Source organism: Carettochelys insculpta, chromosome 16, assembly GCF_033958435.1.
Source record: "Carettochelys insculpta isolate YL-2023 chromosome 16, ASM3395843v1, whole genome shotgun sequence".
Classification (NCBI taxonomy): domain Eukaryota; kingdom Metazoa; phylum Chordata; order Testudines; family Carettochelyidae; genus Carettochelys; species Carettochelys insculpta.
In genome coordinates, this window is record NC_134152.1 from 21,754,419 (window position 1) to 21,772,452 (window position 18,034).

Sequence of the window (18,034 nt, forward strand, 5' to 3'; positions counted from 1 at the left end):
TGCATCTTGAAAGACTTAAGGTGGCAAAGAGAGATACCACTTCATGCACCAGGCATATAGGAATTAATTAACCAGGTGAAAAATATAGTGTCATTACAAATATAAAATCACCTCTATTTACAGATGTGTGTATTCATTTTATTTTTCTAGTTGATCATATATACCTATTACCATCTGTAGGTTCAGCTATGTAAGTTATACGATTGCATAAACTGATGCAATATACTAACACAGCGCTAAATGGGGAACACAAAATGCCCCATCCACAAAAGAAAACACAAAGTCAATTTCCAGAACCCCTTGCACAAAAATGAGATTACTTTTGAAGGTCAGTACTCAGGCCAACAAATTCCAGAATCTAGGCTCCCAACTGAGATCTTGAAGGTGCAGGTTTGAGAACTTCCAGAGAAAACACCTCTGCTTTTCTCAGCTGGTAGGATGGACCACTGAGGACAAATCTCTAGGAAAATGAGGTAGTAGGATGGAGCACTGAGGAACAATCTCTAGGAAAATGAGGATCCAGTCAAGAATCATGCTTTAAATTTCACTTGGAAACAATATACTGTGCAGCATTGTGTAGTGTAAGGAAACAGCCAGGCTTGGCACAGGTGTTAAGGACTAACTCCAGGCAGAGCACTGTACAAAATTTTGTTTGGTGATAACAGAGGCTTGGATAACTTTGGGTGGGTGTGGGGAGGCGGGAGCACCTGCAACCAACAGTAAAGGTCTCAACTTCTTGTCAGGCAAAAATTAAAAATAGTGCTTGGCCAATTTCTGCTCCTACTGAATCCAAGGGCACTCAAATTTGCCAAGCCAGCTGAGACGTGGCTTAAATCAACAGACAGCCTTCACTTGCAGTTTGTATTAGTCTTGGGATGGAATTCAAAAGCTGTCCTACACTTGATCAATAGTAAACTACTGCCCCTATGAAGTTTAGAAGGTGGCTACAGTTACACTAGAGTGTTCTGTTGACAGAAGTCACTGTCAGAAGACATTTCCCGACAAAACTTCAGTCAACGGGGTGCAACCACGCACAAAAGCCAATTAGAAAAGCACTCTGCTCTGTGGACAGAGCAGCCAGACTGCCCAACTGCTCTTTTGACAAAACAGGCATCTGGAAGCACAGCAGAAGGATTGCCCATTGTTCTTGGTGCCCTGTCTGTCGAGAGAAGGCCCCCCAGAGCTTCCACACAGCTTTTTGTTGACAGAACCTGTCAACAGCAGCGTTATACCTCATGGCTGAAAGGCAGAACACTGCCGGTGAAAGTGCCGAGTTTTGTTGACAAAACACATTTTATGTATGGACATTTCACCAGTTTTGTCAATAAAACTGGGATTTTTTGGCAAAATTTACTAGTATAACCACAGCGGGTGAGTATAAGGGGTTGTAAACTCAACTCCCTCCATCCTAAAAGATTTACAGTCCTGATCTTTTAAAATTCATCTTGTACTGCCAAGAAATATCTGTCAGTTTTCTGGTTCACAAGCAAAGAACACAAGGTTAGACTATAACCTCTTTGGGCCAGGTACTGGCCTCTTTTTCTGTATTTGTACTGTGTCTAGCACAATAGGAACCTGGTCCATGACTAGTGTGGTAATGCTGATAATAACATTACTGACCAAAGGAGGAATTCATGACGTTAGCTGTCCATAGCAATTTGCTCTTTTCAGGGCAGAAGAAGAGGAGAGCTCACAGAAGGTCTCCTTTCAGAAATAGCTGCAAATGCATAAGAAACTGCAAGTGCATTGCAGGTTGACCCTTTCTAATCTGGAACTGTCGTCTGGCAAACTCCGTAATCCAGCATGATTTTAGTTAGCTGGGTGACCACTTATCCTGGTCATGGCCGAGTTTCCTGTGGTTCCATAAAGTTTGTTTACAGCCACCAGTCCTGGCTCTCAGTGTTCTGTGCTGTTATTTAGCTGTGATTTACCCCTAAACATTTTCTAAGAGTCTGGTAAACAGTGGAAATGTTCGTCATGTACTAGACAGTACTGACCTCCCGTTGTCTCGCAAATTCTCTTGCCCAGCACTGGTCAGGTCCTGAGGGTGCCAGGTGAGAGAGATTCAACCTATAGTCCTTTTTCCTGTGTCCAGTTCATTTGTCTGCTATTCCCAAAGTTTGGCATGAAATCCTGCCAGCTGATCCTGAATGCTGCTCACTGCATTTGACCTCAGTTTATTAATTCTGCCCTCTGTTCTCAGTTCCAGCTATGAAAGCCTGGCATTAGGCCTCTAATGCTGGCTGCTGCTTGTAATCTTGGTTCTTTAATCATTCTTCCTGATTCTAGAGCTGGCTTCTTATTGCTGATTAGTGGTGTTCTTAGGGCCAAATTACTGTTCATTGTTAGATCATGGGAGTTTTGCAGTTAACTTCAGCTAAATCATGATTTGGTCCTCCATCTTTAATCTTGCTTTGTTTCTGATTCTGTATCTTTAGCTGGGTTTCACCTGAGCCTTTTCTCCAAATGTTGCTCTTGATCCTGTCCATTAATTATGGAAGACTGTAGCACACTTGGGACTTTATCCTTGAATTTTAGTAAACTTCAGTGTATTTGTGTACCAGGATGTGCATGTGCTTTGTGATGGTCACACACTGTTTCCACCTCCTTCTTTGGACCACCCACCAGATATTGCTTTTAACTGAGCAATGGCACAATAGTTCAACTGTTCTGTGTGTGCCTATGTATGCATGACTCGTCCGTGCTGACCTCAAACAAAATTAAAACAACATTTATTCCATTTTTTTCGTTGCCTCAGAAGTGATTCAGTCTATCAGTGTGCTCCTTACACATTGGGTTGTTTGCCCAATTTAATAGTAGTTCTGACAGTGCTTGCTAACTGTATGAAATAAACCTTCAAAACTAAATAGTGTTGTGAAAGCCATTAGAAACAATGCTTCTGCTGTAAAAAAAAGTGCTGTCATTATGTATTTTTATGACTAGCTAATTCAAATTAGTTTCATAGCATTTACATAAGATGCCTGCATTCATTTCCCCACAGTTATATTTAATACTTTCATTAATACTGCATTAGAAAATTAGAATGTTACAACTGAATAATAAAGTATAATTTAAAAGAAAATAAACTTTAATGTTATTGTTGTGTATGACAACAACAGAACAGCTTGTTTATTAGTGTCTCAGAGAAGTACAGTAGAATAAGTCAATAGCTTGTGTAGAAAAGCAGTGAGTGAATTACATAATATTGCATCGCATTAGACGTGTCAGGGCAAAAGTTTCAATGTTGTATCATTTTTGTAAATGCAGAAGTCACCTTTGTGTATACATGTCAGTTCTGGTATATCTTTAATGTTGCCAGACAACCTAAAATAATGCTGACCCAAAAATATTTTAATGGAGTCATGCAGGTCCTTCAATTTGAAATTGTACTAATGTTTGTTTTTATAATGCTCAGTTAAATGTCTAAATATATGCAGTTTTATCTGGTTTGGGTTTTTTAAAATTATTATAAAAGTAAAAATATTAACTTCCAATAGTGTCAGCCCCAAGTATTCAGAAGTTAGACCCCCCCCCCGAAATCATAAAATGGTGAAAAATTGAATTTTTTAAACTCAACAAATTTTGAATTCTTTTTATTTGCCTTTTTTTTCAGCACTTAAGGCATTTTCAAGATTTTCCCCTTCCACAAACATAAGGACTAGAATCTTATTTACTATTTAAATGAAAGTTGAGATTCTCACGTGGTGACTTGTTTTCATGAGTAGGGACTTTAAGAAAAAACATCAACTATATTGAGAACCTCAATAAAACCATGAAAATTGGCAACTCTTTTCCAGTGATACTTTGCCTGGAGGATGAAACATATAGGATCAGAGTTCCTGGCCATAGTGCTCTTGCTTCTTCCTCAAAATACCACGGCCAACAGCTACAATGTCACTATGTTCCTTCTTTTCTTCCCATGGATGCACAAATTTTCCCAAAGTGGGAATGGTCCAGCTTCCCTTCAGACCTGCGTACTGGACTAGTCAGGTGCAGTGGGGTAAGCAATGTGCATGACTTAAGCAAAGAGCCCCCTCAGCACCATTGGGTTGATTCAGTTTCATACTACTTCCTACATGCACCTGTGGTTCAGTGCTATTATCTTGCCCATAATATGGATCTATTTAAAAAAAAAAAAGGAGGCTGGAGTCTGCTGGATCTCTGTAGCACATTGGTAAGGTTTTGTATGGAAAAGATAGTGTTTTCCACATAGAACAGCCAACACTACTTTGTAGATTAGATTACTTGTATTTTAAATTTGGAAAAACTGGCAGGGGTGGCGGGTGGGGTGGGGTGGGGGACAAAGGGAGCAGTTGTCCCCAGGCCCCTTTGAAATATCACAGAATGCTATGCCACTGCACTACATGCAGCTCTGAGGTAAAGTAGGGGGAGGGCAGGGCTGACTGCCCTAAACCCAGCCTGCTTCTGCTTTTGGCCCCGCCTCTTCCAGGGAGAGGAGCCAGGCCCCCTCCCACCTACCTCAGACCTGTGGCAGCTGTCAGCGCCACTGGCAAAAACAGCAACAAAGCATGGACTAGATCAAGGCGTGTCCTGGGCACCCTTCGCTTTCACTGATTTTAATGGGAATTGAGGGTGCTCAGCATGTGGCAGGAACAGATTCATGTGGGCCGCATGCTGCCCTCAGACTCATAGGTGCAGCTCCTTGTGTCCGCTGATGATCTGTGTTTAATTATACTAGTACTGAACTTGACCTCTTAATTTTAAGAATAAGTCCATAAAGTCTTCCAGGCATATTTCCAGCTAGGTGCTTGGGACCTACGACATTCTGCTCACCATCCTTCTTGTCTCCCCTTGCCCCAGCAATGTCAGATTCCAGCAAGCACATTGAAGTTCATAGTACATGTCTCTTGTCTCCAATTATAAGTAAATGGTAAAGTATTTTGTGCCAGAATTGGGTAATATGTGTCTGAATCTTTCTTTTTGTGTGTTGCAATCATTTGAACACCTTGATGTGCTGTTAGTCAGAAGTGAGAAAGCATTTACATCAAAGTGAAATTCTATTATGATGATGAAAATATGTCATAAGTAGGTTAAGGAGAGATTGTAAGAATGTGGTAACACATTGTAAAGTAATATAAAGCAATTTCTTACATCAAATCCATTAATTCCTTCAGTTAAAGAGACCAGCCTTTGGAAGGAATGATATTGGGAAAGAATTTGCTATAAACACAGTGCCCCAAACAAGATCCTAGTGTGAATGCCAAAATGGACACATTTCCTGTCTGTCTATGCAGACTTGGCAGTTACAAAAGTTAAATAGATACGATAACATACTACATATTTTATTTAACAATGGCAGTCAGCCTAGCTGCAGTTCCTCAGTACTAGTTAAAACTTGCAACCAATCCAAATATGATAAATAATTTGAAACTGTCTTCTATGTTTAGAGAAAAAGGACCAAATTTATCGCCTGTGATTTTCTGACCGAGTGGTTATACAAGTAAGTTAACCCTGTTTATAAAAATCATCTATGTCCAGAGATTCAGCAGCATTAATTTACAAGAGTTGAGATAAATGTATGTTGTTTTCCTGTTAACTGTATTTTAAAAAATATATGTATTATTATCAGCCACAATCCAAAGAGGAGAGATGAGCCATTCACAGAATTCTTCTCCATCCCTTTTGTGAAGGACTGGCTCAAGGACCAGTAAGTATTCTGCACTATTTATTTTATTTTTTTTTTCATCTACCCGTAATTTCCCCTCTTCCTTCCAAAAATAACAGAATTTAAATGTCAAAACAGCAGTCCAGTAGCACTTTAAAGACTAACAAAATAATTTATTAGGTAATGAGTTTTCGTGGGATAGACCTTCTTCTTCAGGTCATAGCCATACCAGAACAGACTTTAAATGTGTTACATTTATCCCCTTTGGAGCATGCCTTTACTATTCTTGCGTAACAAAGGGTCTTTACAGTGCTTGTTAATTTGCTGGTTATAAGGTATTTTGTGCCAGGCTCATTTGCACAGAAAGTGTTGTGGGAATGCTAAACATTTCATTATGCTGAAGTGCTGGATATTTCAAAGTGCTTGATGGCATTAAGAAAATCCTGATACTAATGAACAAATAATTCTTCTTTTAAATACTGCTTACTAATATGATGATTAGGAACATCTTTGAGGTGCTGTAGTTTAGAAATTTGTTCCTCTAGACTGTGAGCAACTTGTTTTAAAATCCCTGTAGTAATACTTGGCAGAGATTAATTTCTTCTGTGTATTATTCATGATTTTATATCTAAGAGAAATGACGTTTTCTGTTTCTGGAGGAAAGTCTTAATTATGTCCCTCAATAGCTTTCCCAATTACTTCTTCAATACTGAGTTGTAGCATAGTTTTTGAGGAATCTTTTCTTCCTGGTTGCATGGCTTATTCCGCTATGTATGCAGCAGTTGCTTGAGAAGAGAAAGGGGGAAAATAACAGCCCCCAACTGAGAAGTAAGGAAATTCTTTGGGGCAGTTTTTAAGAGAGTTCCCATCTAAGCCCCTTTAATGATGTGGTTAGATTTATTGCCAGTGGAAGCTTTTGGGTGCTGAGCACTTTTGAAAATCTGTCCATTTCATTAAGGTGCCAAAATGGGAACTTTCTTGAAAATCTTTCTGTAGGGTTTCACGTGGAAAAACCTAGAACTTTGAATCTCTGCCTCAGAAAGAGAATAGCTTTTGACATTCATAGGCCTTTGAAGAGCTCAGGATGAATGAGAAGTGGACACTAAAGCCTGGTCTACACTATGCAGTTATAGAGGTGGCTTTGGTCAACTTAAATTGTGAGTACGTACTACAACCTTGTCCAACCCATATAGGTGCTCTACTAAACCAACATAATAAATCCACCTCCATGAGAAGAGGCATAGGGCTTATGCCTCTCTGTAAACCTAGCATAACTTACATCAGCTGTTGGCTGTCTAGTCAATTTCAGAGCACTGAAACTGACAAGAAATGTGGGCAGCTAGAGTCTGGCTCTCCTGCTCTCCCCATGCACTCAGCTGGGCTGTGCCTGCCTGATTTCCCACTCCCAGCCCAACTGTGCCTGTCCAGGTCCTCTCATCCCAATCAGGGAGCCAAGTTGGGGGAGGAGGGGAGGGAAAAGGGGCAGCTTCCCACTCCTGGCAGGTTACAGGGAAGTGAAAAAGCCAGACAGCTACCTCCTACTCCTGGATCTAACAACTTGGCTCTCAACCTTCCACATTGCCCTTCTTCCATCAGCTGGAAGTGTTCTTTGTGAGGATGTGCATCACTGACAGAAGAAGGGTATTGTGGACATCAGCCATCAAACTAATTACAGCAGTGGCTGTAGGTTGACCTTGGGTGTACAATTTGTTGGGACTAATACATTCTCAGTGCCCGTTAGTTGCTTACTGTCTCAGCCAATAACATAGATTAATTAAAGTGGCAGTTTTTGTGATTTGGATGCATGCTTTGCCAATTTCATACAGGCTGCTGAATAGCCACCAGCTAGTATCATGCTTTTGTCATTACTGAACTGAGAGTTGGAATTTTTGAACATGACTAAGGCCTCATCCACTCTATGCTAGAGTTACATTGTCCTGAGGCATCTGGCATTGACATAACTCTGTGTCTCTACTAAAATGTCCACTCCCACCAACATAACTTGTCTGCTATGCCAATATAATAATGCCATCTCTGCTTAGCTTGATGTAGTTAGGGCAATACAATATCAGTGTAGACACTGTTTTGCTTATATTGACTTCAGGGGCCTCCAGGGGGCTCTAGCCACCATTGTGAACTCTGCTGCCCACTGGTCAGGAAAACAGGTATATACATCTCCCCTTTTAAAGTCCTGTGACTTTTTGAAATTCCATTTTCTGTCTGCTTGGTGTGAAGCGTTCACCTACCAACCACCCAGCTGACTATGCTGGCTCCATGCTGCAGATGTACTCCTGACTGAAGTACACAGAAAGTGGTGAATTTCCTCTGTGGGGAAAAGAGGCTGTGCAGACATGACTCCGGTGCAGCTGAAGAAATGGCAGTAGCCATGAACACATTGCTCAGGGCACAGGAAAGAAGGGCTAGAAGACTGACCTGAGCAGTGCCTCGTGAAAGCCAAGGAATTGTGGCAAGCATACCAAAAGGCATTGCACGGAGGTATAATTTTCTGAGTGGACGGTGTCCGTAGCCTTTCAAACAGCTAAAGGTGCACTCAACTATTACTCTGCAGCTGCTGAGCCTGAAGGAACCTGAAGTGTTCCTAGTTGCTGTTGAAGTGGTTGGTGTACCACTCCATGACCTGTGGAATTCATAGATAGGTTGGGTCTCCCAGGATCACTATTGGCATTTCAACATACCAAATGGTAATCCTCTGGTCTGGAAAGAAAGTCTCTGCTTGCAGCTTTCTGAGGAATCCAAGCCTCCAAACAAGCCTCATGTTCTGTATGGATCCTCTTGTGGCTCTGCAAATACTTTAGGAGCATGCATATTGTTCTCAAAGGGCTCATCACAGTAGTGCACAGCTGTGAAGGAGCCATGCATCTTACAAGGCTGGAAGTTGCGTGGGTTTGCAGGGCATTTGAAAAGAGGCATGAAATATTATAGGATGGAGAAAACTGCATCATGGGACATTGAAACTATGTTCTTAGTCACCTTTGTGTGATGCATATATCCCCATGAGGTAGTACAAATTCAAAACATCCTGTGCTAGATGGTGGCAAGCTGCACAGTGGGATTGCTATCCACGGTGCGTGCTCTCAGGATCAGTGCAAGCACTGGTAGTGAGGACCTGCACCTCCTGGATGAGGGGCATAGTGTGAACATACAATACCAATTTTACTTACTGCGCTTGTGTACATCAACATGACTTAGGTTGACTTAATTTTGTGGTATAGACTTGCCCTATGTGATACAGGAGCATTGACTTCCAATGGGACTTGTGCTCTTAAATGGCTTAGACTTTTTGAAAATAGGATCCAGGCTGGATTTGAAAGGCTGTATATTTGATTACAAATCCTCTGAACCATTCAGTCAGTGGAATCATTTAAATCAAAGCTTTTTAAATAATAAATATTAATCATGATTTCAATCAGCAAGCAAGAATGCTTGATGTTTTTGCATTTATCCTTTTTAATTATTTTTGTAAAAGATCTTGATTCTCTGTGGTTGGTAATCATTAAAACATTGATTTGTTACTAAATATAACCTTTATGCTAATTTTTTCTTTTTGTTAATCAGGTGGAAATCCTTATATCTGTACACTAGTATTCAAGGAATTACAAGATGAATCTCTGAAATATGATACTCTCGGGTCCAGCAACATGCATTGTCTGGTAGGATGATGAATGTTGCTGAACCAGACAAACCCAGCAGCTAGGAGTGGAGGCTCAGCTGAGAGTCCCGCAGAGCTGAGGCTGGACTGAGGAGCTGCGGACGGGTAGAGAGCAGAGCCATAGCTGGGTCACTGGGAGCAGGGGCTGCAGCCTGGAGAGCAGCAAGCTGGGCCATGTCCAAAGAGCGGAAAGCTGTGGCCATAGGGTTGGGGTGGCACCTGGGGTGGCAGCCAGTAGGAGGCCAATGTGGAGCTAGCAGCCAGCAGGAAAGCATTAACCACTCCTGGTCCAGCATAATTCCTACTTTGGGATCACTCAGGTTCAGAGGTAGGACGACCATATCTTCCTGTCCCAAACACAGGACAGGGAGATATGTAGGGTGGGGAGGTGGCTCCTCCAAGCCCCGGGGAGCCGGGAAGGAGGCAGCAGCTGCTGGCGCTCAGTGGAAGCCCGGGGAAGCAGCAGCTGCTGGCAATCCCCAGGAGCCCTGGGGAAGCAGCATCTGCCAGCAATCCCTGAGCCCTAGGGAAGCATCAGGTGCCCATGCGCCCCCTGCTTCCCCAAGGCTCAGGGAAATGGTGGTGGTGATGGGGGATGGCCCAAATACAGGACGAGTCCCTTTTAAAAAATAAGTCAGGATGCCTTTTTGGCATCCCAAATATGGGACCGTCCTGCCCAGTACGGGAGAGACGGTCACCCTATCCAGAGGGTGTCAAACAAGAGATGTGCAATTGTATCTAGCTTAATATGCATTTATTCAGATTCATTTAAATTTTTGCAATATGTCAGGAGATGGTGAATAACAAATTTCTTATTTACAAGGTGACCAATATTTACTTGTAATTTGTGGCAAGCTCCATTTACTTGGAAATTAGGATTTAATTAAAAGTGCACAAAAACAGTATTTTAATCACTTTTTATTAAACAAATTAAAATTCCCTCAATGTGTTGGGTACTTCATGTAAGCATAAATGGTAAGATTGTAAAATATGCTTTGCATTTAAAACGTATGTATTAAACAAAGGAAGTATCTGTAGTTAGCAAATTGAACTGATTCTTTCTGGTCACCTTCAGGATTTTAGAACTAGTAGATCTCATCTTCTGATGCCTCAGTTCCTTCACAGTTTGGAAGAGGAAAACAAATTTTCTTCTTCGAGTGGTCTCCGTGGGTGCTCCACAGTAGGTGTCGGGCTCGCCCCGGCGCCGCAGCTTGGAAAATCTTCAGCAGTCTCCGTCGGGTCGCGCATGCACTGAGGCGCGTTGGCTCTTCGCGCGCTTACAGTCACGTGCGCGATCCGGTCCCCGCCAGTTCCTTCTCAACCGCTAACGGCTGCAGACGGAATCCTCTCCGGCTCCAACGCCTGAGACAGATAAATCTTATTTTTTTCTCATGTTAATAGTTTTTAACAGTTCATAGTTAGCAGTTCTATAGTTATTATAGTTAGTTACTCTGTTAAAAGTTGTTAAAAGTTAAAGACTATCTTAAAACCACAGCGGCCGCCTCCGGGCAGGCCCGCTGCTTTTGTTTGTCGGCCTTCAAAGGCCAACGGTTATTAACATCACCTAACAGACTGTTAAGTGTGCTATTAGCACCTAAGGACTCACAGTTAAGTTTTAACAATGCCATCCCCCGGCTTTAAGAAGTGTGAATCTTGCCTGGAGGCCATGCCTGCTTCGGATGGCCATAGCAGATGCGTACGGTGCCTTGGGGTGACGCATGTTCCCCAGAAGTGCTCCCATTGTTCCAAGTTGACTAATAGAGCTGGAAAAGATAGAGAAATGAGGCTGAAGATGCTGTTAGTTGACAAAGCACTTCAGCCTGCCTCATCGGAGGCAACGCATGCGGAGGGCTCTTCAGGACTGCACAAGAGGAAGGCTGCCTCTTTGACCTCCTCTGTGCAGAAGAAAAGAAGAGCCTCGCCTACTCGATCCCTGCCCCTTACTGTTGGGAGTGGGACGAGTGTAACAAAGGGCCCGCGCACGCTGGCTTCCTCCACTGGTAAAGCCACAGCGCATGCAACCACTCAAGGCCCTGCAGCTACTGGGGAGACGGCACCAAGAGCCGTGCGGGCACTAGTCAGTCCGGCACCGGCTACTGCAGCACCGATCGAGACTTTCCCAGAGGCACCGGGATCATTGGCACTGGGATCAACGGCACCGAGGACATCGGCACCGAGGACGACGGCACCGGCAACGACGGCACCGGCAACAACGGCACCAGGAGCAGTGGAAATCAGCATGACACCTGCTCCGGTACCAAGTTCACCGACAAGACCACCCGAGAGGGTAAAGGCTAAAACGAAGACCAGGCACCGCAGCCCCTCTCTTGAGGTAATTGCGCTGCTTCTGTCACCACGATCACCACCAGAGATTCGACGGGCAGCAACACCTTCAGCCTGCCACAGACGTCCTTCTCCTTTTCTTCGCAGTACATCCCAGGGGTCTGCATGCTTTTCTCCATCATTTAGCAGAGATCCCTACGAGTCTTCTCACAGAGGCTCTCCTCGTACGTTGGTATCATCTCGGAGGTCTCGACATTCCAGGCACCACCCTTACATCCTTGGGTCATGGTCCAGGTCTCCATCGCCAGGCCCCTGTCCCTGTTGCTACGACTGCCATCATGATGCGGGGCGTCAGCATAGGAGGTCGACGTCTCACTATGGATCCCTGTCGACCACCCCTCAATGCCACAGTGTTCTGCTTCCACCTGGGGGAACACTACGAATTCCCCAATCAGAGGCTGGGTCTAAAGACATTGAACCCCACCTCGAAATTCCACAAAGGCAATCACATCAATACAGCCAGGATCCAGAGGAATTGGAGGAGAGATACCATAGTGATGCCTCCTCATCCTCGCCAGACGAGGCCATGGTCCCTGGAGACGTTTCTCCCCCAGATGACCTGAAACAGTTCCAGGAGCTGTTCAAACGAGTAGCTCAATCCTAAGATATTCAAGTGGCGGAGGTGCAGGAGAAACACCACAGACTCCTTAAAAACCTCAGGCCTCCATCTTCTTCTAAAATTGCTATTCCTCTGGACAAGGCAATCATGGAGGCAGCCACTAATATATGGCAGATTCCAGCATCCGCTCCTCCTACCAACAACAGAGCGGACAAAAAGTACTTTGTCCCTGCGAAAGGTATGGAATTTCTATTTAGTCATCCACAGCCAAACTCGCTAGTGGTTGAATCGTCCCAACACAGGTCCAAATCGTCCCAGTACAAATCTGGGGGATTGGACAAGGACATAAAGAAGCTGGATCTTCTGGGTAGAAAAGCCTACTCCTCCTCTACTCTGTTGCTCCGCATGGCCAACTATGCCGCTCATTTGTCGAATCACAATTTCGACAACTATTCCAAGCTTACTGCCCTCATGGACTTCCTTCCGGAGGATAAAAGGCCAATTCTTAAGGCAATTGTGCAAGAGGGCTACGCGGCTTCTCGAGCGGGCGTGCAGATTGCACTGGATGTGGCGGACACAGTGGCCTGCGCCGTGGCCACTGCAGTGGTAATGCGGAGAGAGTCATGGCTTCACACATCCGGCATTCCAAAGGAGTTACAGGTCAAAATTGCAGACCTCCCCTTCGACAAAATAAAATTGTTTGCTGAATTGACTGACTCAGTCCTACACTCGAGCAAAGATTCCAGAGCGACACTTCGGACTTTGGGGATATATATACACCACCATTCAGAAGGAAGAAATTTTATCCTCAGCAACGCCGTTATGGCTACCAACAGCAACGTACCCAATTTCAACCGGGCGTATGATCAGGGACATCATCAACAAACACATTATAAGGGCCCTAGGCGCCGGCCTCAGCAGGGCAACGCCTCCGCAGGGCAAAGTGCAAAACAGCAAGTTTGACGGGTATGTCGAGGGCCCCGAAGCCAAGACCGTACCTCAGTGCCAATCTCAGTACATGTTCCATCACCGACTCAAGCCATTTTACCCACAATGGAAAAGCATCACGTCGGACAAGTGGGTATTGGAGATTGTAAACACGGGATACACGATCCCCTTCCAGTCTTTACCTCCACCAAATCCTCCCACCGCACCCCTTCTCAGAGACCCCTCTCACCTACCGGAATTAAGGCGGGAGGTGGACCACCTCCTATTCATAGGGGCAGTGGGGAGAGTACCGGAACAATTTCAAGGCAAAGGGTTCTACTCCAGGTATTTCCTGACGGAAAAGAAGACAGCAGGGTGGAGACCCATTTTGGATCTACGTGCACTGAACCAGTACCTACGCAAACAGCGCTTCAAAATGACTACGATGGCTTCAATAATCACAGCACTAGACCATGGCGATTGGTTTGCAGCCCTCAACTTACAGGATGCGTATTTTCATATCGCAATTCATCCAGCCCACAGGCGTTTCCTCCGGTTCCTTGTGGGCACAGATCATTTCCAGTACAGAGTCCTCCCATTCGGACTCTCTTCAGCACCCAGAGTCTTCACCAAGACCTTAGCGGTGGTGTCAGCATACCTACACAGACAGGGAGTTTTCATTTTCCCGTACCTGGACAATTGCCTGCTAAAGGGAACTTCCCGGGCAGAGGTATTACGGATGATACACATCACCACAAAAACATTTACCTCACTGGGCCTCATCATCAATTTCTCAAAGTCAAAGATCGACCCCACGCAAAATATAGAGTTTATAGGGGCTCGGATAGACTCAGTCACGTCAAGGGTGTATTTACCCGAGGCTCGTTTTCGTGCCATCGAATCTCTCGTACAACTACTAACGTACAGCCCCACTGTTCCAGTTCTCACATGCTTACAACTGTTGGGGCATATGGCAACCACCACGTTTGTGGTGCAAAACGCCAGGCTGCATATGCGAGGATTGCAGCATTGGTTGGCAACCGTATACAAACCCTCAATCCACACCGTCCACAAGAGGGTGTCACTTACAACAGAGGCACGAAGCTCACTAACATGGTGGGGAAACCCCAAGAATCTCCTAACAGGGGTGCCCTTCCGCCAACCGCAAATTACTGTGTTCATTACAACAGATGCCTCCCATATGGGATGGGGGGCTCACATGGACAACAAAACCACTCAAGGATTATGGTCCCCCGCAGAGAAGACACTGCACATAAACATATTAGAGCTCAGGGCAGTGTTAAATGCGTGCAGGCATTTTCACAATTATCTGCGTGGAAAAATAGTCAGCGTGAATACCGACACCACCACCACCATGTTTTATATAAACCGACAGGGGGGAGCCAGGTCTCGTACTCTTTGTGCGGAGGCAGTCCGACTCTGGAACTGGTGCATTGCCAACAATATAATCATAAAGGCTTCCTACCTACCGGGGGTCCACAACGTCAAGGTGGACCAACTCAGCAGACACTTTGCGCCCACTCACGAGTGGCAGATCCGTTCAGACCTACTTCACCAGGTGTTCCGCAGATGGGGTTTTCCCCAAATCGACTTGTTCGCCACCCGAGAAAACAAGAAATGTCCCCAATACTGCTCCAGAGCGGGCATGGGACAGGAGTCTTTGGGGGACGCCTTCATGATCCCATGGAAGGGCCCTCTACTTTATGCGTTCCCTCCCACTACACTTATACACAAGGTCTTGGAGAAGGCCAGAAGGGAGAAAGCACGCATGATACTCATAGTCCCAGCCTGGGACTGGCAACAGTGGTTCCCATTGCTCTTGCGCATGGCTCAACATCAGCCATTTCCCCTACCAACAGTACCGGACATTCTCACTCAGGCTTGGGGGTCAATACTGCACCCGCACCCGAAGAGACTTCGGCTACAAGCATGGCTAATCCATGGCTAAGTGCCTTAGAGACTACATGCTCAGAGGGAGTACAACAAGTCCTTGAATGTAGTCGGAGAACTTCCACCAGAAAGACTTATCAGCACAAATGGTTGCGTTTTTCCGAATGGTGTTCCTCCAGGCAACTAATACCCCAGGATGCCACCATACCTACGATTCTGGATTATTTGCTACAACTCAAACAAAACGGACTTTCGCTATCCTCTATAAAGGTGCATCTGGCGGCTATATCAGCGTTTCAGCATGAAGAGGATGGATCAACCACACTTGCCCATCCTGTTTTCTCGCGTTTCCTAAAGGGGTTGGTGAATCTGTAACCCCCTCGGAAACCAATACCGCCGTCATGGAGTTTAGACCTAGTTCTACACACCCTCTCAGGACCGCCCTTTGAACCATTGGCTACGGTCCCCCTTCGACTACTTACTATTAAAACGACTTTCCTCCTGGCAATCATGTCAGCTCGCAGAGTGAGTGAGCTTCCAGCCATAATGTCCACACCACCCTGCACAATCTTCTCAAAAGAAGCGGTGGTCTTACGATTACACCCAGCCTTCGTTCTGAAGGTCTCTTCAGACTTTCATATCAACGAACCAATAGTGCTGCCCTCGTTCTATCCTAAGCCTCACAACTCAAATGAAGAGGCACGGTCGTACTTACTTGACGTAAGTAGGGCACTGGCCTTCTACATCGATAGAACTAAACCTTTCCAGAAAACGGACAGACTCCTGGTGTCCGTTGCATCCAGGTCAAAAGGAGAAGCGCTATCTTCACAGAGGATTTCAAATCACATTGTGTCTTGCATAAGACTGTGTTATGAGATTTGCAAGACTCCTCTGCCAGTTCCGCCAAGAGCCCACTCTACTAGGGCGATGGCGGCGTCAACGGCCTTCTTCAAAGGCATCACGCTGAGAGATATCTGCAGAGCGGCGACGTGGTCTTCCTATGACACCTTCGCCAAGCACTACGCCATGCACAGGATGCTTGATGAGGATACACGCCTGTCGACAGCAGTCCTTTCACGGGCAAGCTGCGCATAAATCGGGTACCCACCTCCTTTTTCGGGGGGATTACTGCTGGGTAGTCACCTACTGTGGAGCACCCACGGGGACCACTCGAAGAAGAAAGAGAAGTTACTCACCTGTGTAGTAACGATGGTTCTTCGAGATGTGTCCCCGTGGGTGCTCCACTACCCACCCGTTCCTCCCCACTTCGGAGCTCTGTTTGTGTGTTTTTCAGGTGCGTCCGGAGCGGTTGATCAGGAACTGGCGGGGACCAGATCGCGCGCATGACCGTAAGCGCACGAAGAGCCGACGCGCATTGGCGCATGCGTGACCTGACGGAGACTGCTGAAGATTTTCCGAGCTGCGGCGCCGGGGCGAGCCCGACACCTACTGTGGAGCACCCACGGGGACACATCTCGAAGAACCATCGTTACTACACAGGTGAGTAACTTCTCTTTCCTGCTTTTTCAAATGCCAATCAGTTTCTCCGCTAGTCATTGAAATGAAATAGTTGAACAAGCTGGAATGAAGAAAATATTTTCTCTGTACCCATAGAAGAAGATATTGTGGTCATAAGCTGATGAAGCACTTCAACAAACTAAGATTCTGGGTCAAATGACTTCCACTAATTCAGTGATTTGACTTTCTTTAACACTTTGGTAGCAAGCATGTACTGATAGATTTTTTTTTTAAATTACAGTAAGGCTGTGTCTACACTACAAAAATAACTTGGAAGTTGCTTACTTCAAAGTAAGCAACTTCGAAGTTGAGTGTCTATACACACCCTACTTAGAAGTTAAACTTCAAAGTAGGGTACTACTCCAATCCTGGGAATGGAGTAAGGACTTTGAAGATGGCCTCCCTACGTCAGAGTTAACTTCGAAGTAAGGGAAAATGCGTGCAGACTCTCTGCTGGCTACTTCAAAGTAGTGCTTGACTTCAAAGTTAACTTTAAAGTTAGTTCCTAGTGTAGACACACCCCAAGCAATTTTAATAAAGTAAAGTAATGTAGGCATTACTTAACATAGGTTGTCATAACATCAAATTTAATTTCAAATAAGTTTATATTTTAAAAGTAAAAATCTATTTAACTTAAATAAAAGATCTAGTTTAAATCAAATTAATCTATTTAAATAAAAATATTTTAAATTTTTAAACACATTTATAGATTTTAGCCCACCCTATATCCAGTTAATTAAAATTAAACTATTTAAGTAAGACAGTAACTACTTTTTTCTTCTTTTTTTTTTTATATTACAGATTTCTAATAACTAACATTTGTTGAATTACAGACTACTGGGATAAAGTTCAAGTTCTGCTGTATAAAATAACATGAATAAGAAAATATTGATTGTTATACCTTTTGAGATATTATTAGATATGTAAAAACAATGAGAAGTCCTGTGACACCTTATAGGCTAACAGATATAGTAGAGCATAAGCTTTCATGGACAAAGATCCACTTTGTCAGACGTGCATCTGACAAAGTGGGTGTTTGCCCACAAAAGCTTATGCTTATGCTCCAAAAAATCTATTAATCTTTAAGGTGCCACAGGACTTCTCATTGTTTTTGTAGATACAGACCAGCACAGCTACCCCTCTGATATTTATGGCATTACGTGAAAGTTGACCACACCCGTGATAAGTGGTCATCTGCTAACTAAAATCATACTGGATTATGGATGTTGTTGGACAAGAGAGTTCCAGATCAGAAAGGTTCAGCCTATAGTAATATATATGTATATGTAAACTCTAAGGCTATGGATACACTGTACCTGTAACTCGAAATATCTTATGCAATTTGTATTGTGCAAATTGCATAATTTACTTTGAGTTAATTTATTTCGAACTTGTTGCAGTCCGCACAGCACCAAAATGAAATAAGCAACTATTTCAAAGCTTCTGCTACCCATGGTACTATGATGGGTACTCAAACTGG

The 18,034-nt window shown here is 44.3% G+C and overlaps 1 protein-coding gene across 2 annotated transcripts in view; it reads left to right on the forward strand.

The window, feature by feature from the left end:
• IQCK (IQ motif containing K) overlaps window positions 1-18,034 on the forward strand; it is a 101,788-nt gene that overhangs the window by 20,129 nt on the left and 63,625 nt on the right. For both annotated transcript variants that reach the window (XM_075010670.1, XM_075010671.1), the window contains exons 5-6: window positions 5,409-5,461; window positions 5,591-5,668. In XM_075010670.1, the coding sequence (XP_074866771.1) occupies window positions 5,409-5,461; window positions 5,591-5,668 (131 nt within the window). The remainder of the gene's footprint in view (window positions 1-5,408; window positions 5,462-5,590; window positions 5,669-18,034) is intronic.